Below are 21,097 nucleotides of genomic sequence, written 5' to 3'. Positions count from 1 at the left end.
TGCTGTCAATAAGAAATCTAATGCCAACCTGGGGGTTGCTCCTGCGTGAACAATCAGGACTTTTTCTCTGTGGCAGCTCTCTGGAATTTTGTTGTACCTTAGTGTTTGTGTATTACACTCATCCTGTGGGGCATTTGGTAGAGTCTCTAATGTGAAAATTCATGTTTTCTATAAAATCAGAATATTTGCTTTCTATTATTTCTGTACACACTTTCTTCCCTCCCTTCTCTTTCCTCTCACCTGGAACTCTTAGGAGATGTATATTAGAACTTCTTGATGTGTGCCCCTTGTCTCCTGCCTTTCTCTTTATACTTGCTATGGCTTTCCCTTTGGTACCATGTTTGGACAGAATTCCTTGGGTTGCACTGCCCTCCCTAATCCACTTAGGCTAGTTCTCTTTCTGACACAATTTTTATTTTCACATCATTGTTTTCCTTACAAGATTTTCACCTATTTTCTTCCCAGCAGCCAATTCTCCTTGTATGAGGGCTCTCTCAATCCTCTGAGAACATTGATGGTATTTTTTTGTAGACTCCTCCCACAAGGACTTATCATCTTGTTTCGCTTGGATTATTATGAGCTTCCCCTTTACTGGCTTTGGTGTCACATTTCATGATGCAGGTTTACTTTTGATGCTGGTGATGCCTTGCTTTAATACTCATTTTGACCTATCAGTGGACCTCATTTCTGATGGACCTAGCCTATCTCTAGAGATCAGAGAGGGCAGGGCCCAGGACTCCCTGATGTTTTGTTTCCAGACTTGTGCTCACTCACAGGGCCATGGTTAGTCATTTGGATGCCCTCTGCAAGATGAGAAAAGGCTGCCATTTCCTTAAAACAAGTACCACAATTGTGGCACCTGGGTGGCACAGTCGGTTGAATGTCCAACTCTTGGTTTTAGCTCAGGTCATGATCTCAGAGTGGTGAGATCAAGACCCACGTTGGGCTCCATGCTCAGCAGGGAGTCTGCTTGTGACTCTCCCTCTCTCTCTTGGCTCTCCTTCTTATGCTCTCTCTCTAAAATAAGTAAATAATTTTTTTGTTTTAAAGGGCCACAATACACTGCTTTTCTTTGAGCAAGATGCTTTTCACTGCCAACAGGAGGCAGAGTAAACACACAAGTCTGTGACTGTGGTGTGACGGCTATCCTGGGGCTCGGCGGTGCACTGGCCTCAGGATCACACTAAGGTTCCCAAGCTGCAGCTCAGCACAGGTGTTGTGAGATGCTGTTTCCTTCTTGGGGGCTGTCCCCGTATGCTGACCTGGAAGAGTGTGTGGGCCCACTCTAACTCTGAAGTAGGGTATCTATTACCACTGAATGTAGAGACCCCCCTAAAACACTCCCACCATGTTTGGGACTTTCCTCCACAAATCCAACTCCATCTTCCCATCTTTCAGAAGCTTCCTGAAATTATACGGCAATAATTTTGGTTTTCTAGCCCAGATATGGACTAACTGTTGGAAATCAGTTCACTTGTGCAAGTTCCAGGATGCGGAGGAGCAGGGAGGGAAGGTGCATGGACTTAGCTTGTCTTGATTCAGTCCTTATATTTGCTGCTTAATTAAAAATTATTCAAAAGGTCCAAAAGTCTATTAGGTATGAGAACTGAATATTATAGTAAAAGGGATTATTTTTTCACTAACAAAAATTTGACAATGTAAAAAAGGCCATATATCTAATATCATCTTAAAATATGAAGTTTATTATAAGAAAAAAATCTAGGGGCGCCTGGGTGGCTCAGATGATTAAGTGTCTGCCTTCAGCTCAGGCTCAGGTCATGATCCAGGGTCCTGGGACCAAGCCCACAATGGACTCTGTGCTCAGTGAGAAGCCAGCTTCTCCCTCACAGTCTGCTGCTCCCCCTGCTTGTGCTCTTTCTCTGTTAAATAAATAAGTAAAATCTTTAAAAAAAAATTAAAAAATTAAAAAATTTTTTAAAAATCTAGACACTTGCTGTACCTGATTAAAAAAAAAAAAATCACAGAATGATTTTATGTTCCCTAAGTATCCCACTCTACGTGAAATGAAGGTAAACATCATAATTTACCTTTTGTATTTCTTTAAAAACACTTCAGGCTATTAAACAATGAGGTGTTTATTCTTTGGTTTATGAGACTTGAGCAATGTGTTTGAGTTTTTTTCTTCAGTTGTTATGCAGATGTAGTATTAACTTGGCAGATTTGCAATAAAATACGTAACAATTTATATTCAGAAGACACCCTGAGCAGCTCTTCCCAGAACTACAACTAAGATTACCCAGGAAAAGGATGGGAAGAAAGTACCAGGGCCTTTCTGCCTCCTGATCCTCTCCTAGTCCTGCTGAGGGATTGGAAGCAACACCTTGATGAGAAACTCACTGACCGCTGGCTAGGTGGATGACCAGGAAGAGAAAAGCAGAGAACCAGCTTCAGGGCTGGTGTAAACTAATGCTAGCAAGAACAGAGCCACATACCTGACGGGAATACCCCTTCTCTGTGGGTGCCTGCCCAATCGTCATTTTTCGTAGAAATCGGTCATTTGTATCCAATACTGAAAAAGAGAAAAAGCTTCTTCAGTCAGCAAGTATGGACTGGCTGCCCTGTATGTGTCTGGAGCTGTTGTGAATGCCAAGGAAGCAGTGGGGAGGGAGCAAGAGACAAGATCTGGCCAGCCTGCAGCTGACATTCCAGTGAACAGACATCAAGAGGGAGCTGATAAACAAGAAAATATCAGTCCTGGATAAATGCCTTAAGAAAATAAAGGAGGTAATATGAGAGAGTGTGTCAGGGTGGTAGGAGGGCAGGGTGTCATTTTTGATTAGGCAGTAAAAGAAAAACATTTCTGAAATGGTCACATTTTACACTTAACCCAAAGTCATAAAAAGCCAATTTAGTGTCTGAAAGGGCTAAAACACTAAACAACCAGATGACCCAGCAGTTACACTAGGTATATATAACCAAGAGACTGAAAGCAGGGACAAGAACACATATCCAAGCATTCACAGTCACTACAGCGTTACTTTCAAAACCCAAAGGTTGAATAACCAAGCTTCCATCAGTGGATGAATAGATAAACAAAATGTGGTCTGTAGAATATTACACAGCCAGAAAACCCCAAGGGAATGAACAACATGGATAGATATTGAAAATATTATGCATTGTGAAATAAGCCAGATAGAGAAGGACAAATGTATAATCTCACTTATATGAACTACCAAATTCATAGAGAAAGTGGGACAGTAGTTGTCAGGGGCTGAGGGGGATTATTGTTTAACAGCTACAGTTTTTCCTGGGGATGATGAAAGTTTTTGGGTATAGATCGTGGGGATGGCATAACCATAAGCCTTGTGAACATATTTAATGCCACGGATTGCACACTCATGGTTAAAATGTCACAATATGTATATTTTGCTCCAATACAATAAATAAAGTAGTAACATGGGGGGAAGAAGTCAATTGTGATTAAAGCAGGAACCAATTCTTTGTCCTGCTTTCACTGATTTTCCTGAACTGCACTGATTTGCATTTGTTTGTGAAAATTAGGTTTGTTCAGTGAAAACCAAAATTAAAATGCCAGGAAATAAGCCAGAAGGACATAGGCTTCACTAATAATTTATCGGCTTCAAACAACAAACTGCCCACACTGACAAGATACAGCTGATATATTAAACATACTATATAACACTGACAAAAATGATAACCAGAATTCTGTATTTGGGGGCTGAAAGCATCTATCACACGAAAAATGTTAACCTTTTCTTTCACACACAAAGCACTAGCCGGCCAGCCCACCTCGCCCACCCATTGTTGCCTGACTCTGATGGTGTCACTCTCCATACGACACGCCCTCTCTCACTCACACTTTATGCACACACTCAGACACACTAACACACAGGCATGCATCAAACATCACACATCAAACACACAGAAGCCTGTATGATCTTAAGGTCCAAGCAGAGTATATAAAGAGAAAGGAACGCTTTTCGAAACTATCACTAGCTACTACTTATTCCCAAGAACCATGGTGCAGTCATAGCAAAAACACTTCCTACTCTCATCTGTAGTATACACAATCTTGGCATAAGATGGGTATGATGTTTGTGTTGGAAATTCAGCTGCCTGTTATTTAGCAAAGAGAACACAAACAAGCCAAAAAGAAAAAAAAAAAAAAAAAGGCTGGCAATATCAGCTCTAAGCAGTGGCATTGGAAACAGTGTGCATCCAGTGTGGCCCCGGCAAAGTGGGGTGCCTCACCCCCCAGCAGGCTTCTGATGCTCAGGGAGAGGTATGTGGATAGGTTGGTGCTGCCCACCTAAGAGACGTGAAAATTAAATTCCTGCACACACAATAGATAGCAAAAGGGAATGCTAAGTTAGTGATACATAATTCCCAGGTTCTAAATGATAGAGCTAAGGTGGAATGAGAAATATATTTATTCATTCTCGGAATATTTACTGAGTGGCACTTTTTATGCTAGGTCTCAGGCTAGCTGTAAGGGGATGCAAAGATGAACAAGACATCAATCTCTGAGGGACGCCTGGGGGGCTCAGTGGTTGAGCATCTGCCTTTGTCTCAGGGCGTGATCCTGGAGTCTTGGGATCGGGTTCCACATCAGGCCCTATAGGGAGCCTGCTTCTCCCTCTGCCTGTGTCTCTGTTTTTCTCTGTGTGTCTCTCATTAACAAAAGTCTTTTAAAAACAAAAAAAAACCCTCCAATCTCTGATTGGATGCATTTACACACACTGGGGAGATGAGGAAGGTACAGGTGAGTGTGGGTTTGAAGGGTGCCTCTGGCACTGCTATGATGCCTGGGTCTTGAGGACCACCCAAGGCGTGCCTAGTGGCTTATGGAACAACCAATAGCCGCTCAGGTTCTGGGCTGTACAAGGTGGCATTGGGGGCAGGGCTACTATTTTGGCTTCAAAAGAACTGTCATGATTCTCTGAGCATTGTCAGGGCAGTGTTGGGAGCTAGTAATTGATGTCACTTTACTGAGGGTGACTGAGGCTTGTGGGACCTTGGTCTAACAGTCCAGGAGGTGGATGAACCAATGAGCAAGGGAAGAACGGAAGACTGGATCCCCATCCCCAGGGATGGTGGTGCTCGGAGAGCCGGAGACTCAAACTCCTCTAGGAGCCACAAAATGGCTCGATGGCTTTTAATGTTCATTGTTTCTGGAATAGTCTATTGGCTCTGGTCCCACACTACTGCCAGGCAATGAGGCCTATAGACTTCTGATAGGAGGCACAGGATGAAAGATCCACCAGTTACATTTCTTACAAAGGCAGAAAGGAAAGGGTGGCTATTACATAAATATATGCCATTAGTATAGTCTGAAAAGAAGTGTTCAGCTTCAGGCAGTCCCTAAATGTCCCCCTCTAGTTATCAAATCATAGAAGGACCTAGTCTCATCACTAAGGTTACACTATTTCCAGGTCAAATCTTATATTGCCTTTAAATAAAATTAAAAAAAAAAAACAAAAAAACAAAAAACCCAGGTCCTGGGATTGGGCCCTATATGGGGCTCCCTGCTCTGTGGGGTGTCTGCTTCTCCCTCTCCCTCTGTCCCTCCCCTCCTGCTTATGCTCTCTTTCTCCAATAAATCAATAAAATCTTTTTAAAAAAGTGCATTAAATATCCTCAATTCATTTGACAAAGAGTACCATTTTTTACATTAATTCATGAGAATAAGACCAAAACTACTTAGCAAATATCATTCTAAACTCCCCCAATCTGGATTGCTTGTTTATACCAATAACATTTTCTTCACTCTGCTGCCATAAAAATCATATAATTCTAGTATTTACCTGGAATAATTTTTTTTAAGTTGTCACTTCCAGTATTTTTTTTTTTTTTTTTTTTTTTTTTTTTTTTTTTAGTATTTTTTTTTTTAGGATTTTATTTATTTGGTAAAGAAAGAAAGAGAGTGCAAGCGAGCACAAGCAGGGGTGGGGGGCAGAGAGAGAAGGAGAAGCAGGCTCCCCACTGAGCAGGGAGCCTGACATGGGGGCTAGATCCAGGACCGGAGATCATGACCTGAGCTGAAGGCAGATGCTTAACTGACTGAGTCACCCAGGTGCCCCAAAAGTTCCATTCTTTTTTTTTTTTTTTAAAGATTTTATTTATTCATTCATGAGAGAGAGGCAGTGAGATAGGCAGAGGTAGAAGCAGGCTCCCTGCAGGGAGGCTGACATGGGACTCAATCCCAGGTCTCCAGGATCAGGCCCTGGGCCGAAGGCTAAACCGCTGAGCCACCCAGGCTGCCTCAAAAGTTCCATTCTTAAAAAAAAATAGGCTTCCCAATAAAATGCTAATAATGTTCATATCCATTATTACAACTGATGTTTATCTGTTAAATAATAGAGTGAATTATGGTTAATCTACAAATAAATATTCTAGATCCATTTAAAATTATCATTACAACAAAGATCTAACTAAACGGAGCATGCTACTTAAGATATAAATGAAACCAGTAGGATCTAAAATTGATCTGCCTAAATTAAAATTAATTATACACAAATTCCAGATGCACAAAAAAACCGAATAGCATTTTTATTAGTATGGCAACGTGTTTTTCTTTCTAGACATCTCCAAAATTTTTATAACATTTTTACTTTTATAATAAAAACATTTTTTTGAGTTTCCAAAATGATGTTACTCTTTTTTTTTTTTTTGTTACTCACCTTTTGTTTGGGAGACAAACACTCAGAAAACTATATCCTACAACTATTCCCACGATGGCATCTGCTGATTGCTCAGTTGGAACTATAGAGTTTGTAAAGCACTCTCCTATCACAGTGGAGCTACATAAGACAGATACTGGTTATTATTATTCCATTTTACAAATGAGAAAATGGAAGAAGTTATTTGTTAAAAGTTGCACAGCTCATAAATGGTGGAGCCGGGGATCCCTGGGTGGCGCAGTGGTTTGGCGCCTGCCTTTGGCCCAGGGCGCGATCCTGGAGACCCGGGATCGAATCCCACATCGGGTTTCCGGTGCATGGAGCCTGCTTCTCCCTCTGCCTATGTCTCTGCCTCTCTCTCTTTCTCTCTCTGTGACTATCATAAATAAAAAAAAAATAAAATAAATGGTGGAGCCGACAGCAGTTTGGCTCCTGCCTTCGGCCCAGGGAGTAATCCTAGAGACCCCGGATTGCATCCCACGTGGTGCTGCCTGCAAGCAGCCTGCTTCTCTCTTGGCCTGTGTCTCTGCCTCTGTGTCTTTCATGAATAAATAAATAAATTCTTAAAAAAAAAAATGGTGGAGCCGAGACTCATTTTCTAGTTTTTGTCTCTCCACCTCATAATTGTGGGAAAACACTAAGTTCTTAATGAACTGGTTAAGTGGATTCCCAGAGGGAAAGCTTCATGAAGGGGGGGACCAGGGTTGTCTCTGGGAGAGTCTACGCAAGGAGATGGACTGGATGGTGGGCCAAGACAGGCAGAAGGACAGGGTCAGGCCCAGCTGCCTGGAAAGCAGACAGAGAGGGAAGTATACAGGGCCACACTGCAGTGGTGCTTCAGGCCAAGCTACGTAACGGCCACTGTACCCCATTCAGGATTTTATCACACAGGATGGGGGCTTCTGAGCAAAGTGACAGAACAGCATCTCCATATTACGAACCTAGTGAACCGGGGATGGATATGCATATAAGAACATCTATTAAAAGGTAGCTGCAGTCAACCAGGCAACTGATAGAAATGTTCTGGAAGTCAGTAGAAGCGATAAAGGCAAGTGGGCAGGTCTGAGAAGAACACACACAAGGGTCAGGAATCCAGACCACCTAACCCTTCCAAGACACTCTGAGCATTATCATGTGCTACTATCCACAGAGGAGAGAACCAAGTAATTTTCCGTGGATGTGTGTAAGGGGGAGAGATAGGGCGAGCCCAGCAGAGCAGCTGAGTCAAGAAGGGGAGTGACTTTTCCTCCCAGATAGGAGGTGAGGGTGGGGGGTGTCAGAGAAGAAGAGAGGCAAAAAACAGTGCTTGAAATCAATGAGGGATTCTAGACCACAGGCCGGGAGGGCAAGGGGGAAGAAATGGAACTGTGGGCTTGGGATGCTTGGGTGGCTCAGTCGGTTAAGCATCTGTTTGGCTCAGGTCATGATCCCAGGGTACTGGGGTCAAGCCTCAAGTCAGGATCCCTACTCAGTGGGGAATCAGTTTCTCTCTCTTTCCCCCTCTGCCCCTCCTCACCACTCAGTCTCTCTCTCAAATAAATAAAATCCTTAAAAAAAGAGAAAGAAAGAAACTGTGTGCTTGAAAGGGATTTAAGAGCTGGAACAAATGTCATCCCCGACCCGGCAACCAGCACCTACCTCTTTGCCACGTGATGGTGGAGGGGTCAATGTTGAGACGTGCAAATTTACTCACTTCCTCCTCCGTCAGCGCACTTGGATCAGTCTTATTTATTCCCAGTTTCTAACGATGAAGACAAAAACATGTGATATATTTTAGCAAGGAATAGAAAGCAAAATGTAACCAAAATTATCCCTCTTATTTTATTTTCTCCATGACCAGAAAATCTTTTTAAAGCTACACTTAACTAAGAAAGTTGTAGGTAAGGCCAATGCAATAAATAAGCCCAAGCCCAAGTGTCCCTGAAATGGAAGACATTGATATTTGTAATATACCCTAAAATGACATCAAAATAAGGCATGGTTGCTAGTTCACAAAGAATATTACTTATTGCTGTCTAGGCCCGAGACTCTTGGGATTGTGCTACGTGGCCAAATGTGCTGTTTTCAGAAGGGACATAAACCGCTGTCCACATAATTGATGTTCCAGTTCATTAACTCTTCTTTCAAATACAAATACCAATAACTCAAGTTGATGCCTATGTTTTTAAAACAAGTTATTTCTAATTCACTGTGAAAAAAAAATAACTCTCAGTGCATCTATTTCTGTAAAGGAAACAGTCTAAGAAAATTCATAATGAAGAATAAGAAAATAATCTGAAAGTACAAATGCCAACAGAAATTATATAGGTCGTGGCTGCTGAGGTTAGTATATTATACAGTATTCTTAACAAATTGGTTAACCAAATTTGGTTCAGGAAGAAGCAGGGAGGGTTGAGTTTCTTAAATCAATTATCAGGGATCCCTGGGTGGCGCGGCGGTTTGGCGCCTGCCTTTGGCCCAGGGCGCGATCCTGGAGACCCGGGATCGAGTCCCACGTCGGGCTCCCGGTGCATGGAGCCTGCTTCTCCCTCTGCCTGTGTCTCTGCCTCTCTCTCTCTCTCTCTCTCTCTGTGACTATCATAAATAAATAAATAAATCTTTAAAAAAAAAAAAATCAATTATCACCAACCAGTGGCCATCACTTATACCATTAAAATTAGTTTTTGGTCTATGAAAAGAGCAAGGGGCAATCAATGTGATGAGTATAATAACAACAGATAGAACAAGGAAATGATAATATGGGTAAAAATTAAGATTGTTTCTACTAGTAAAACCTTAGCATCTTCCTGTAATAAAACCTGATACAGGTATGTTTTCAGAGGCTAGATCTTATTTCCTAGAAATCAAAGAAAATTCATGAAAGAGAAGGACTCTTGGAAATTTGATTTGTCAGCTGATTGGGGTACTCTAGGTCAGCAAAGCAGCTCTCTCAGTTTATAGTTGAAAGGACTGAGACGCAAAAGGGGAACTAATCTGCCTACTTGTTCTTTGGTGTAGCCATGTCTCAGGCTTCTGGTTCTTTTCTCTCTGTTATGTTGTTCTGTCTCTAGAGTTTAATGCCCCAAAGAGTATCTAAAAACCCAAATCAAATCAAGTTTAAAATTGCTGGCTTTGATCATTTTTCTGATTTGTTTCTAGGATTATTTTCTTGTTGAAGAGCCACGAACCATAAACCTACTTTCAGCCGAGCAAGTTGAATGCTTGAAAACTCTCGAACACCATTCACTGAAGGAACGAGTCGATTATACAGTGCCTAAAAACACAAAACACAAATAAAACCCCACAAAAGTTTAAGGGCCAACTATGACTTGGATAAGTCACAGGATATGACAAAGTTCATTACATTTATAACCCAGCTGTTTAGATTAGAGACCCTATTAAAATTCCTGGGTAATATAAACAATGTAGCCTTAAGTTCTATCGTTTTAATAAATCTGACTAGATCTGAAATAAGGCACATTGCAAAGACTTTGTAAATATAAATATTTCTTGATTTACATAGCCTCACAACCATTAAATTAATATTTATCTATATTTGGATTCAAGAACTCACAAGAGATTACTTTAATTAGAGGAAGTCAGGACCCTTGTAAATATGCCAGCAAGTTCCACTTTTATCCACATCTTAGGTCTATGAGGAATTAGCACCTGGTACTCTATCCCCTATCAGGTGTGGGTTTTACATTAGCTGGATGCACCTGAAGCCCAACAAAGGGTCTAATCTCTGTCTCAGCACATCTAGAAGGGCTACACGTAACATTACAGTCTTAAAAGAGATCTTTCCAATCCCCTTAGTACAGACCAGAGATTGAATCACTAAAGTCCTGTCTCGGGTAGCCCCGTTGGCCCAGCTGTTTAGCGCCGCCTTCAGCCCAGGGCGTGATCCTGGAGACCCGGGATCGAGTCCCTCGTCAGGCTCCCTGCATGGAGCCTGCTTCTCCCTCTGCCTGTGTCTCTGCCTCTCTCTCTCTCTCTCTCTCTCTCTCTGTCTCTCATGAATAAATAAATAAAATCTTTTTTAAAAAAATAAATAAAATCCTGTCTCAAAGAAAATTTGCCTTAAATAATAGAACTCACATAATTTAGCCAACAACTGGCAATGGTCATAAACTCCCTTGAGAATCTGACCAAAGCATGGATTTTCTCCCCAAGAAATAAGGACATGGAGAGTTCACAAAATGTTTAATACAATTTCATACAAATTACAGACATCAAAGTTTTCCCATGAACCCTTTAGGAATCCAGAAATCCCAGGATAAGATGCCCAAAATGGCCAACAAGGAAACTTTCTTACTTTATCGGTTTGAGTGTTTTCATGCAAAATCCTTGTGTCAATAGCGGCAGCCAGCAGGTTGTTGGCAGCGGTGATGGCATGGATGTCCCCAGTCAAATGAAGGTTGAACTATAAATGACATGGACACTTCATTCTACTGGCCTTGGACAAGAACGAATAAACTATTGCACTAATTAAACATCCCTCATAATGAGTTAAGTCCATAAAATAGACTAAATCAAAAACTCAATGTCAAGAGTTTTCCACTTGACAACAAAGAACTCTTAAGTGGACTATCTCACCACCAATTCTTTCATCTTTCACTCCTGGATTAAGGGCGAGACACTCTGATGGACTTAATGATTGATCTCCTTATTTTCCACACATTCTTTTTATGATTTAGAAAATAGTATCATATCAACTATACTTTAAAACCAGGCAGGAAATAAAATAAGCAGCAACAATATAATAATATAAAATAAGACAAAGTCCGAGAAGTAAAAAAATTCATCACCCTCAAAACCCTATTCTGTTATTTTCCTTCTAGTCTTATGTGCATGCATATTTATTATTTGTAGACTCAGCATACTTATAATACTTTTCATTCAGTAACATTTCATTTAAGGAACTTCTTACTATGTATTTTAATGTAATAGTCTTTTTCATATGTAGTTACAGTTCACAGGGTCTGTATAGTGGAGTAGATGTACCAAAAGTTTTCAGTCTCCTATGTCTACATATTTAAATTGCTTCCAAAATTTCATCTTTGCAAAGAAGGCTACAATTATAAAGATTACACGTAAGTAATTTTTTTCAATAAGTTGCTAATAAGCCATAGATTTCCAGCAGTGTGGTTCCTGGATTAAAGGATCTTGATAATACCACCAAATTGCTTTTTGAAAGGTTTGAAGTACCACCCCCAAACACCAGCTGATCAGTTAAAACCTCATTTTATAACCTAAAATATATGACCAGTAGAAAATATGAATTATGTATGTATATTTTATAAAATTTATAGTTTTTAATATCAAGATCATAACCCCCTAGTGTGGAGCCCAAGATAGCACTTGAATTCACAACCATGAGATCAAAACATGAGCTGAGATCAAGAGATGGATACTCAACAGACTGGGAGCCACCCAGGCACCTGTACATCTTAGCTTTTATACTTAGTGTTAATATTACTAGCATTTTTACATCAATAAATAGTCTTCAAAATATACTCTGTGTGATATCCTATTATTAGATATTTAAGATCGCCCCCCCCATTTTTTTTAATGCTACAAGCTGTGTGAAAATAGTTTAAAAATTAAAACTTTTCATACACAGCCAGTTTTTGCTTAGGATAAACTAAAAATAGATTTATTTGGGCCAGAAGGTATGATACTGTTTTTAAGGCATTTATATTTTAACTTGCCTTTCAGGAAAGTTTTACCAACATATACTTCCCAGCAGTATATAAAAATGTATTTCAATGTCTCACTGCTAAAATTTAGTGTTATTATTACTACTTAAAAAAATATCCAAATCTGTCAGTTTGACAAGTTAAATAACTGATAGTTTTAATGTAGATTAATTTGATTATTAATGAAAATAATCATTGGTTAGTTAATATTTCTTTTCTGATGTTTCTATTGAATCCTTCCCATGTTATAACTAGATTGTTTTTCTTTCCTGCTGCCTATCTGATACCCACTGGGGTGTCCACGGGCCCCAAACAGGCCTCTCTTCTTCTGACCACAATGCCTTTGCCACCACACCTTCTACCTCATGGCCATTATTCCCCTCATCTTCCATTTCTGATCCACCTTCTTTTTTTAAATGTGGGGCTGGAACTCACGATCCTGAGATCAAGATCTGAGCCACTCAGGTGTCCCAGGCCCTATCCTCTATTTCAATACATGACTCTAGAGTTGCTCGGCCCACTATCCTGGATATCATCCCCTTTTCTCACCCCACATCCAATTCTGCAAACACATCTTATATCACTGTCATCCCCCGATTCCATCCTCACTACCACCATGCTGGGCCACAGCACCATCTTTCCCCTGGGCTTCCTTACTAGACTGTTAGCATCCACTCTGGACTTCTAGGCATCTATTCTCCGCTCAGAAGCCTGAGAATTCTTATAAAATTCAATTTACATCATATTATTACTTTGTCAAGATCCCTTCAATGGTGGACCATCGATGATAGTCAAATAATATCCAGGGTGTTGGCCATGAACTTCACAGCCTGAAAGAGCTAACCCCTGGCCATTTCTAGACTTCACTAGCTTCACCTCTGGTCACCCACTGACACATGTTGGTGGCCTCTTGTTCCCAGAAGATACTAAACCTCTTCCTGCCTCAGCACTGCCCCGAGCAGGTCCTACTACCTGGAATATTTCCCCCCATTCTGTATAACTCTGGCTCCATCTCACCCTTCAAGTCTTGGTATTTTCACTTTCAATTCTTCAACCCATCTGGAACTTATTCAAACATTTTCCCATGATTATTTATTATGTTTCTTTCAGACACATTGTCAATTCATGCACTTAGTCAACAAACACGGTCTGAGTGTCGGGCATTGTGCTCAGAGCTGGGGATAGAGAGATGAAGAAGATATGGGAGGTCTTCTAATTCAAGGAACACACTGCCTGATTGTTTTTGGCTTACTTAACAATCATAAGGCACTTACAACTATCATATGCCTTAAGTTTGCCCCAAGTCTGAGCCATGCAGCTGATGCCATATGACAGCAGGACACCAATGCCCTTTGACTATTTGCGCAGAAATTCCTGAGCCATTCCCCTGGGCATGTTCTTTGTACTCCGTATCCCCAACCTGGCCTCCTGGCTCTAGTTCTTCCTGGCTTGTGAATATTACTCACCCCTGTTCTGATGGGAGGCTTGGGGCTGTTTTTTCAGCAATGCCTCGCACTATTCATTCTCTCCCCACCCCTAATACTTGAATAGTATCCAAATTTTCCCTATAGCTTCCCTGATACTCAGGTCTTCATAGGTAAACACATTTCCTATTCATTCAACCAAACCAACAAACAGTGTGTGCTGGACACCGTGTTGAGTGCTGGGACTACAGCCTCTAACTCACCACAGCCTCCAGAACTGAATGAGAAAAACAGGAGATGAGGGGACCAGGGGTGGTGGAACAAAACCTACAGGACTGGCTGCAGCAGGGAGGGCAGAACAGGAAGGGAGAATGCTCCCAGTCTCGGAATCAAGAAACGATGACCAGGCCAGAGTCTGCAGGGAGTCTGACAGGATGCTGAAAGGGAGGGTGGCCCATGGGGACCTCAGACAGTGAGGCAGGCGGGGGGAGGGGGGAACAGGAGAAGCACATGAGGACCTGTCATGTGACACTGTGGCACACAGAGTGACAGGGTAACTCCTGAAAGACACCAGACAGGAAAGGAACAAGCTCAACTTGGGTTTGGGGAAGATTTCTTGGGACTAGAACCAAAGGGCTGATGCAGAGAGCAGAAGTGATGAGACCTGGGCAGGTAATCAGATGCAGGGCAAAACCGGATGGTTATGCAGAGGGTAGGAGTTCTTGGAGAACTAAAAAGTGACACCTTTGGCCCCTTTTGCCCATTTCTCTTTGGAACTATTTCATTTGGAGTCTCACTTTGCCTAAGGGGGAGTCCAAGCCTCCCTGAACTGGGCAGTATAACTGATGATTGATTGGGACACAGCCTGTCCCACTCTCTCATCCGGAAGCCTTGGAGCTATGTGGGGGTTTGGGGTTCAGGATTTTTGGTAATTTAGAAACACAGAATGATATACCTCTAAGTTTTTAATACCACACCCCAAGCAGGGTCTAAGTCCATATCCATTAATCAAATCTACAGCAAAATATGTGAACATTTACACCAAATGGCAGAGACATTACATAGCTCATAACCATCAGGTCTCGCCACTGTAAGTCATGTAAACATTTATGGTTTTCAGAGCCTTTAGGACTTTGGGATTGAGGATAAAGGACTGTGGGCCCGTGTTTATGAGGCACAGAAAAAAGGTTCCAGGAAGGAAAAACAGTGACACATGACATGTTTTTCACTGAGTCCTTACCTCCTCCATGGGGATGACCTGGGCATATCCGCCACCCGCAGCTCCTCCTAAACAACAGAGCAGGCACATTTGAAATCATTCACCAAGTACAGCTACACAGGATGAACAAGGCCCTAGGGATACGGCTCCCCAAACCTAGCAGGAAGGCATGCATCCCCAAGATGAAACAACAGGCAGTAAAAAACTATCTATCAAAGCAAAATAAAGGAGGGAAAAAAGTCTATTTTGTCCAAAGATGCAATTTAAGGACTTCAGTTTCTTGATTTAAAAAAAGGTAAAATAATATAGCAAATGTCATTACAGCACATATGGGATTATTTTATTAATTTATTATTCGATCTGTGCGGCTCTGTGTTATCTAAATTGCACATGCTTTAAGTATCAGAAAACTTTGTTCAAAAAAAATCCATCTGGTGAACTCTGAACTAAGACATTGTAAAATTTGGACAATTGATTTTAGACAATAGTTACAATTTGTTATGCTATCCTTCAGAATAGTGAAGTCAGTACATTAAAAAGATTTCTCTTCCTTAAAACAATAGTGATACCTTCTGTGTCCTATCATTTTACAGTGTACCATATTTTTTTATATGCTATCTCATTTGGTCCTCACAACTCAGGAAGCCAGATACTATAAACCATTTTGCACTTTCACAGATGCGGCTCAGAGAGGTTACAACTGGTTAAAGGTCACACAGTGGTGGAACACAGCCACGAATAAAACCGCAGTCTTCTTTTTCCGAATTTTGTGTTCATTGCACTGCATAATATATGACATTCTATGAGTTACCAGTACTTAATGAGCTAGGACTTATTAACATCTGTGACAGTAACATAAATATAATACCGCTAAATACCACAAAGTGCCAAGAACCAATAGTAATTGCAGCAATAAATGCTATTGTAATGTGAGCTGAAGAACAACCTCATGATAAATCAGTGGAGAAAGAATAGTGAATGTGAAATTGCCAGATGGCAGCCCAGCAAAGACAGACAGAAATTTCACATCTCGGTCCATAGCTGGTCAGTTTCTAAAGCTCTGCAGGTCTGACAGTGAAATCGGGATGAGCCCTAGGGCCCAATGGAAAAGCTCTCTTACTGTGTAGAGGGGAAAACCTTTCTCTGGGGCAGGAATGGTAAGACACCAATACGAATGGAAGAATCGCAAAATGGCTTGGCAAAAAAGGTGCTGATGGGCTGGAAGATTTCTGCCTAAGGCTGGAAGGGTGAGCTCGGGTCCATGACTGCTCCAGGGACCCAGGGAAATGGGCTTCCTGGCAGGCTTGGCTGAAATCCCCACCGCAGCTCCCTCTGTGGGAGGACCGCTGTGGGGTAAGCACGACATATTGAGTGTGGGAGGGGGGCATAGTGATGAAATATACCAGTTCCTCCGATAGGTTTTAGCTCCCGATCTGTTGATAATATTCTTACAAAACTTCTCTGCCCAAAGTTTTGCTCTGAAAAATGTACCAGTTGTTACATCGAGTACCTTTAACTCCAAAAGTTGGTCCCTGAGAAGGCTGCCTGAGACAGGCAAAGGAGTTGATATTCAGGTGTGCAGTCAATGCCTGCACGAGCCCAACTGTCACTGTGCTTTTCCCTTCACCAAGAGGGGTGGGTGTGATCCTGGTTTGGGGGAAGAAAAAAAAAGTGAGAATTTAATAACATTTCCCAAACAACCTATGCAAATCAATCTAAGGTGCCAGAACCAAATCAGAGGATATGGTAGAGAACACGCCATCCCCAAGTTCACTTAGTATTTCAATTTTCATGGATCTTTATTGTCTACCCACATCACACAGGCCACGCTTAATCTAAAGCCAAAATACAGACACACCTTCAGCAAGAGACCAAAAAAGAAAAGTTACTCAGTGGTAATAGCATTATCAGCTTCACAAAATGTCATAGAATTACCCATCAAATGGTTTAAATAATGAAGACATGTAATTTCTTCCTGATGGGTGATTTGGCATTCATCCTGCTAGGGCCATTTACTGGGGGGCACCATGTGGTCACAAGGCCTACTCAGTGATCTGTGGCCAGAGTCTCAGGATTGCAAGGCATCCCATCATCCCCACTCATTCATTTCCTTCTAGATATTAGCACTCAGGGCTTGTCCCCACCATGTTTCTTTTTTTTTCCTTTTAGTTTCAACACAATCAATGATGGAGGCCCATTCTAGGATAGCCCATTCATTTCCAGATAATGTTTACAGTGAGAGAGTTTTTTGTCCTAAAGAAGAGATGTCTGCATTCCTGTAGCTCCGATCTCATAGAGTCAAAATACTAAACTCAATCCCTTCTCATATAATAGCTCCTCAAATATTGGGAAAGATTTAGTCCAACACTCCTCAGCACAGTAAGATCAAAACTGCTCTGGAGGGGCTTGTTGACTACAACACCCTACAAAATCAAGCATCACATAATAGTTACACCATCACAGCATTAAGTAAAAGAATGGGTGTTTGTGATGTTCCCAAGTAAGGACCCATACAACTATTCTTTAGCATGCTCTAGCCACTGTTATAAGATTTAAAAACTGTCATTTTGGTTTACAACTTGGTCTCCAATGAGTTAGATGGTGTGAGTCAGGTTGTACAGCATTCTCAATCACAACAAAACTCATAATCAGAGTTTTCTGACCTATAAAACCTAGTGGTATAACTATAAGGAAGTAAAGCCCTTAGATATATCATCATCCCCAACTACCTCAGACCGCCACAGCAATACAATCAATCTTTCTTTCAAGAAATATTTATTAAGTACTACTATGTGTCAGGCCACTAGATCCTGAGGACACAATGATGACCAAGTTGGATCCCATCTCTGCCTTCCCAGAGCTTATGGATGATGGGAGATATGGACAGATCAACTGGCAATTGAAATGAAAGTGAAAAACATGTATTTCAGAAAGTTGGCAATGAGACTGTCTTATGAGAGCACATGGTAGGAGGATCTGATTAGATTTGGAGTATCAGGGAAGTCTTCATAGAGGAAGTTAACACCTAAGCTGTGACCTGGCAAATGAATAAATGTTAGCCAAATAAAATTGAGGGTGGGTTTGGCATAGTTAATATGTGAGGCTCTGTTCTTCACATTTTTTAGGTTGTTACCCTCATTTGATTGATGAGGAAACTGAGGCATAAGAAATCTCAGTAACTCACCCGGGGCCACACAATTAGTAAGCAGATCTGGATATCAAAACCAGGCAAGCCACCCGGTTTCTCTAGGTTATTTCTATGGATAGAAATTGTAACTGCTGTTAACCACTAATTAGCAAATTAAAGCATGGGAATAGGAAGGATGACTCAGTGAGGGGAAACACAGGACAAAGAGGGATTAAGGACAGAATGGTCCAGAACATGTTCTCTTAAAGAACAGTCAGAAGAAAGCAAAAGAAAATTCAGAAGGAGCAGAAAAGAGAACACGATGATGAGGCAGGGGTGTGCCACGGGAGTCTCTGAAGGGAACCAAGGAAGTGCGCACAGAGTCACATGGCCCAGAGACACCCGCTGCGGGGTGAGGGCCCTGCATCACTACACAGAGCAACAAGGGCACCCGTAGGCAGCTGGTGCACCAACCTAAACATGCCAGGTGAAGCAAACATCAAACTCCTCAAACCACTTGACAGTTGGTCAATGTGAAGACTCAGTTACAAGAAAGTGTTTACGCTTTGAGTCAACTTTCTCTTTCCTTAGCACAGCAGGAATAAAAGCAGTTGGTAAACCACAGGCATCACGATCTTATGATAGCCTGAGAAAAAAAATGTGGTATCAAAGATAGGGTGGATTAAGTACTGTACCAACCATTTACTGTTTGCAAAGGAATAGGTGGTTTACTTCAGCATGTCACATGAAGAATTACATTTTCATTCCCAAGGATGTGCTAACATAGCTGCTGGAGACAGCCCAAAGCAGACACGCCCAGAGATGACCTCCTCAAAACTTCAGCTAACCATCCAATTCTTAATTAGAAACACAGGACTGCTCAGCTTTCTGCCAACTAATACAATTCAGGAAAATAAAAAAAGCAGGAAGTATTTATTGGGAGCAATAAAAGGAGAGCTACAATAAAAATTGTATTTTACTTCATTCCTACACTTGATATCAGACTTAGGTTTAACTGTAGTGCCATTCTCCTTAACTCTGACCCCAAAATTCTGAGTTGACTCAGAAAACAATGAGCACAACGTTAACCTAATTTCTGTTTTTTTTTTTTTTTTTTTTTTGGTTAAGAGCTTAGAGTTTATGGAGAGGGAACTATGGTTTTTAGCTCTCTCCCTTAACATCTCCCTGCAGCTCTATCTCCTCCACTCTGTACCCCAAAGTATCACTTTTTTTTTTTTAAAGATTTTATTTATTTATTTGAGAGACAGAAAGCATGAGAAGGGGGAGGGACAGAGGGAGAAGCAGACTCTGCCCAGCCGGGAGTCTGATGTGGGGTTCTATTCCAGGATGCCGGGATCATGACCTGAGCCAAAGGCAGATGCTTAACCAACTGAGCCACCCAGAGCCCCTATATGTATGTATTACGTAACTTTTTAGAGGGTATCATTACAAGCTTTGTGACACAGCTGCCCTGCCTAACCAGTCCACAAGCTCACTGAGGTGAAGAACACCCATTCTCAGTGCATTTCGAGGCACATATGAGCAAAAAGAATGCTTGACAAAGCAAAGATGCCTTTTCTAAGACAAATATGTGTACTGCTGACTATAGTACAATTTATTGTACTCTGTGACAGTTTAGACACATGCTTAAAGAAGTGTACCATTTACTCCAAGGTCAAAGAGATTGCTTATGCAGGTTGTAGTGGCAAAACTGTGCATGGTTCTCAAAATCTGAGTCAAGAACAGTATTATTGTCATGAGTCATGGCTCTAACCATGCGCTCCAAACCTACCATGCTCAAGCAGCATATGAATATATCGATCACTCATCCCAGGCATCTTCCTCACTGGAAAGTTTTTAAAGGCTTTTATTCCTGACAACAAATTCTATAGTCCACTGGGTTGTGTTTCCCATCACATTTGACTGATGTGAACAGTTCAAAGGCCCAGCCAGTAGTGGTCTCTTCTAAATACCTTTGTTTTATTCTTCAGGTTGTGCAAATAGCAAAAAACTCACAGATATTTAAATAGTTACCCAAAGCAGAAAAGCAAAATCTTTAAAAAGTCAGTAAAGGTTATTTTTACATGTACCAAAGGAATGGTTTGGAATATTAAAAGGAAAAAAAAAATCAAATGAGGTATTTGGCATTCTACATGTATAAGAAAGTGATGTGCATGATTTTAATTATTCTTTAATGTGATATTCAGTCTGTTCACAGATAAATTTGGGCTTTGTTTTTAACTGCTGTCTGAGCAATTCAGAGCAGCTCTAAAAATTTCTGCACAGAAATCGGTAAAGGGCCAGTGGAGATGGGAGCCTGCACACACATTCAATGCCCTACAGCTGCACTCCACGGCAAGTTCTCAAACAAATTCCTTTTCATTAGTGTAACTGGGAAAATATGTAAAACTCAAGAGCCCCTAAGATTCTTTTGGCAGATTTCCCTGAACAATTCCCAATACTTTTCATTTCATCAGGCAAAGCAAATACAGTGATGTATAGGTGTAAATACCACGCGATGTGTAGCTGATGGAATACAGATGATTCTGATGGATTGAGAAATTCTAAAGTTTGAAGAATAGCCTTTAAAACGAATTAATCTGTTCTGCATTTGGGTTATTAACAGAAGATTTTTAAAAATCCCATTGTTTTATATTTTAATTCTACTGTTGACACATTTAAATCACGTTTATGCTTAAGTTCAAATGTACAACCACAAATATATTGTTTAGGTTTCTTGAAGACTTGAGTATCTGAATTCTGCTAAAGCATGGGGAAACACTCATGTTACAGCATTCAGAAACAAAAGCAGGACACAAAATGGTATTTATAGCATGATCTCAATGTGTAAAAAGGATACATATAGAGAAAATCCTGGAAGGAGATATAAAAAATGTTTTAACACTTCTCAGTAATGAGATTTCATTTTCTCCTTTTTGTTTTTCATTATGTTAAATTTTTATTCTGTAAGCCAGTATAAGTTCCAG

At 41.0% G+C, this 21,097-nt stretch overlaps 1 protein-coding gene across 1 annotated transcript in view; it reads right to left on the bottom strand.

Annotated features, from left to right (window-relative positions):
• The window catches only part of MTHFD1L (methylenetetrahydrofolate dehydrogenase (NADP+ dependent) 1 like), a 187,050-nt gene that overhangs the window by 120,768 nt on the left and 45,185 nt on the right, over positions 1 to 21,097 (bottom strand). The window contains exons 12-17 of the mRNA XM_038526323.1: positions 16,494 to 16,630; positions 15,005 to 15,051; positions 10,957 to 11,064; positions 9,841 to 9,915; positions 8,301 to 8,403; positions 2,454 to 2,530 (exon numbers count right to left, since the gene is read on the bottom strand). Of these exons, the coding sequence (XP_038382251.1) occupies positions 2,454 to 2,530; positions 8,301 to 8,403; positions 9,841 to 9,915; positions 10,957 to 11,064; positions 15,005 to 15,051; positions 16,494 to 16,630 (547 nt within the window). The remainder of the gene's footprint in view (positions 1 to 2,453; positions 2,531 to 8,300; positions 8,404 to 9,840; positions 9,916 to 10,956; positions 11,065 to 15,004; positions 15,052 to 16,493; positions 16,631 to 21,097) is intronic.

This window comes from Canis lupus, chromosome 1 (assembly GCF_011100685.1).
Source record: "Canis lupus familiaris isolate Mischka breed German Shepherd chromosome 1, alternate assembly UU_Cfam_GSD_1.0, whole genome shotgun sequence".
In the NCBI taxonomy this organism is placed as follows: domain Eukaryota; kingdom Metazoa; phylum Chordata; class Mammalia; order Carnivora; family Canidae; genus Canis; species Canis lupus.
Note: the sequence above shows the minus strand (reverse complement) of the source record. Positions and strands in the feature narration are given on the sequence as shown.